Raw genomic sequence first — 2,503 nt, 5'->3', positions numbered from 1 at the left:
TAACAAAGATGAGAAGGCTTTGATAACTTTTTTACACATTATCTATGGCTCTGCCGCGTGGGCTACGAGTACCGAAAGAAGATGGAATGACGAACTGGACATAGTTAAACGCATAGTTAAACGCATGGACATAGTTAAACGCATAAAATACAACGATTGCGCTGCCTTGCAAATGTTGTACGCATGGATGACGCAAGCCAGGTCGCCTACGAACACAATGAATGGACCAAGTGGAGAAGGACCTGTCCGCATTTGGAATGAACAACTGGCGCAAACTCGCAAAGGAGGAAGGCAACTGGTGAAGCTTTTTGGTCTCGGCCCAAACCGACAAACGGTTGTAGTGCCAAATAAGAAGAAGTGTCGAAAAAGGTGTTAGAGACTATTCCAAAAGTAAGCTGCGATAGACTAGATGAGTTGTGATATTTAATCTCACTATGTGAAATCCAATTGTAAACTGACCAACTAAAACACCCATCAGCGGCACTGGACACCTAAGAAGATCCCCAGCCCGTATGCGGAACATACTCAGTCAGAAAAGCTTCGTACTTGGGCAAGTAGGGTGCTTCCTGATCTGACAAAATGCGATACAGATTTTGTGCTCCTTTAGATGGCCTCTGCGGTAGACGTTACCAGTTCAAAATTCTTGCTTTACCCTGTACCTTGTAAGCCTCATTTTTCCGAGAAAATCAACAGGGCAGGCCAATGCAGTAATCCCTGTTTCATATTTTACTGCACTACTTACTCCAGAAGTAAACAAAAAGCAAAAGTTAAGATATTTAATAATTTTATTAAAAGTTTTTAAACTTTTTTTATCATTGGCCCAACAAATTGTTATGCTACATGTAATTTATGCAAGACCTTTTTCCTCATAATAGCACTTATACCATTCAAACGCGGTGTCACAGTCATCGGCGCCCTTTACACCATTACATTTAGCTTGAATTGCCTTCACTTTCTCTTCACCAGCCAAAGGACCCAATGATTTCTGCACAGCCTCCTCATTGACAACACCATTTACTAAGAAACCCAATCGTTCCTGGAAGCACTTGCTGAAGCACTTCACTTTGTCATCAACTTGACTGAAATCACCTTGACGCAGTGGAAGTACAGACTCCATGCTGGTGCCAGTCTCCTTGGCGCATTCAGAAGTCAAGGCACTGACCTTTAGCATCTGATCCAGGATCAATCTGGGAGCCTAAAATTGGATAGGATACAATAATAGTTAAATTTAAGTACCTGTTGTGTATAAAAAATGTTAATTGAAAGCCTAACTAAATTTTCTAATAATGCAAATACCAACATTTTGGGCTACAGCGACGGCGACGAAAGCAAGTACAATAGCAGCAGCGAACAATTTCATATTACTTGTTATTTTTTTTTTTTCTAAGTTCAAGTTGCGTTGAAGAAAAGAGTTTAGATTTTCACTTTGAGCACTGTTTACGAACTGATTGCAAGTTGGAATGCGCTTTGTCGTTTTATAATCCCGTCAAAGCCGATAGCTGGACAGTGGATCAATTATTTTATTTATTTGTTTACAATTACTATGTATGTATGTATGTAATTAATTTATGATTTCCACTCACGTGAAATCTAAGATTCGCGTTGTTTATGTTTTAAGTAAATCGGTTGCAGCGAGAATTCATTGTTTGCTCAAGTAGAATATGAGCTTCTTATTACAAAAAAAAAAAAACATTAACAAGCGCTTATTCCTACATACACTTCAAGAAAAACTTATACGAAAAATTGACTAACTTACATAGATAAGTATGCCTATCTTCCAAGAAGATCTAAATATAGCGCATGCTCCTAAGAATTTCAAACTCAAAATTTCAAATTCTATGAAGAATATTAAAAACGAAAATGTTCGACAAAAGCGAATTTTTGAAGGTTAGTTTGTATGAAATGAAGAATAGCGTACAGGTAACTTTCTAGACGTAGAGGGTGCTTTCGATAACACGACTCAAATGCGCTCGGCGCAAAGGAGTCCTTAAACACAAACCATTACATCCACTCTAGACAAGAAAAGAGCCAGATTTATAGCTATGAAAGGGCACAGACAGGGAGGTGTGATCTCTCTATATCTACTTCTTCAAAGAGAAAGGATACGCTTCTCTAAGTAGGTCAAATATATGGAAATTTTATCGCTTTATTTGGACCTACCGAAAGCTAATGGGAAGCAACTAAGGCATCAAACCCAAACTGGAAAGATAGAGGTCCGGTAACATTTCCAAACCCATCCTAATACATGCCACGCCAGTCTGGTGGAAGAAGACAGAGTGAATTCCATGCGGGCCAAACTCAAGAAAAAGCTAACGATAACTTTCAGGCTGAGATGCATGTCAATTACTTTGCCTCAATACTTACATGTTAAAAAGCCACACTCCAGACCAGTTTCCCTTACTTCTAATGAATATGATTCGCTCAAAATCCGGGGAGGTCCTCAAAACTATTTGAAAAGAGTAATACAAGGTATTTAGGCGGTAGCCCATCAAGAGCCGAGCAG

General features: G+C 39.1%; 1 protein-coding gene across 1 annotated transcript; it reads right to left on the bottom strand.

Annotated features, from left to right (window-relative positions):
- Nucleotides 1-847: 847 nt before the first annotated feature.
- LOC108381958 (general odorant-binding protein 56d-like) lies at nt 848-1,360 on the bottom strand. The gene is made up of 2 exons (XM_017638353.1): nt 1,301-1,360; nt 848-1,195 (listed from the first exon to the last, which is right to left on the bottom strand). The coding sequence occupies exons 1-2, from the start codon at nt 1,358-1,360 to the stop codon at nt 848-850; spliced, it is 408 nt and encodes a 135-aa protein (XP_017493842.1).
- Nucleotides 1,361-2,503: the final 1,143 nt, after the last annotated feature.

This window comes from Rhagoletis zephyria, unplaced genomic scaffold (assembly GCF_001687245.7).
Source record: "Rhagoletis zephyria isolate East Lansing unplaced genomic scaffold, Rhagoletis_zephyria_1.1 Rzeph_scaffold_24552, whole genome shotgun sequence".
NCBI classification, from domain to species: Eukaryota; Metazoa; Arthropoda; class Insecta; order Diptera; family Tephritidae; genus Rhagoletis; species Rhagoletis zephyria.
This window is presented reverse-complemented; position numbering and strand designations above follow the sequence as displayed.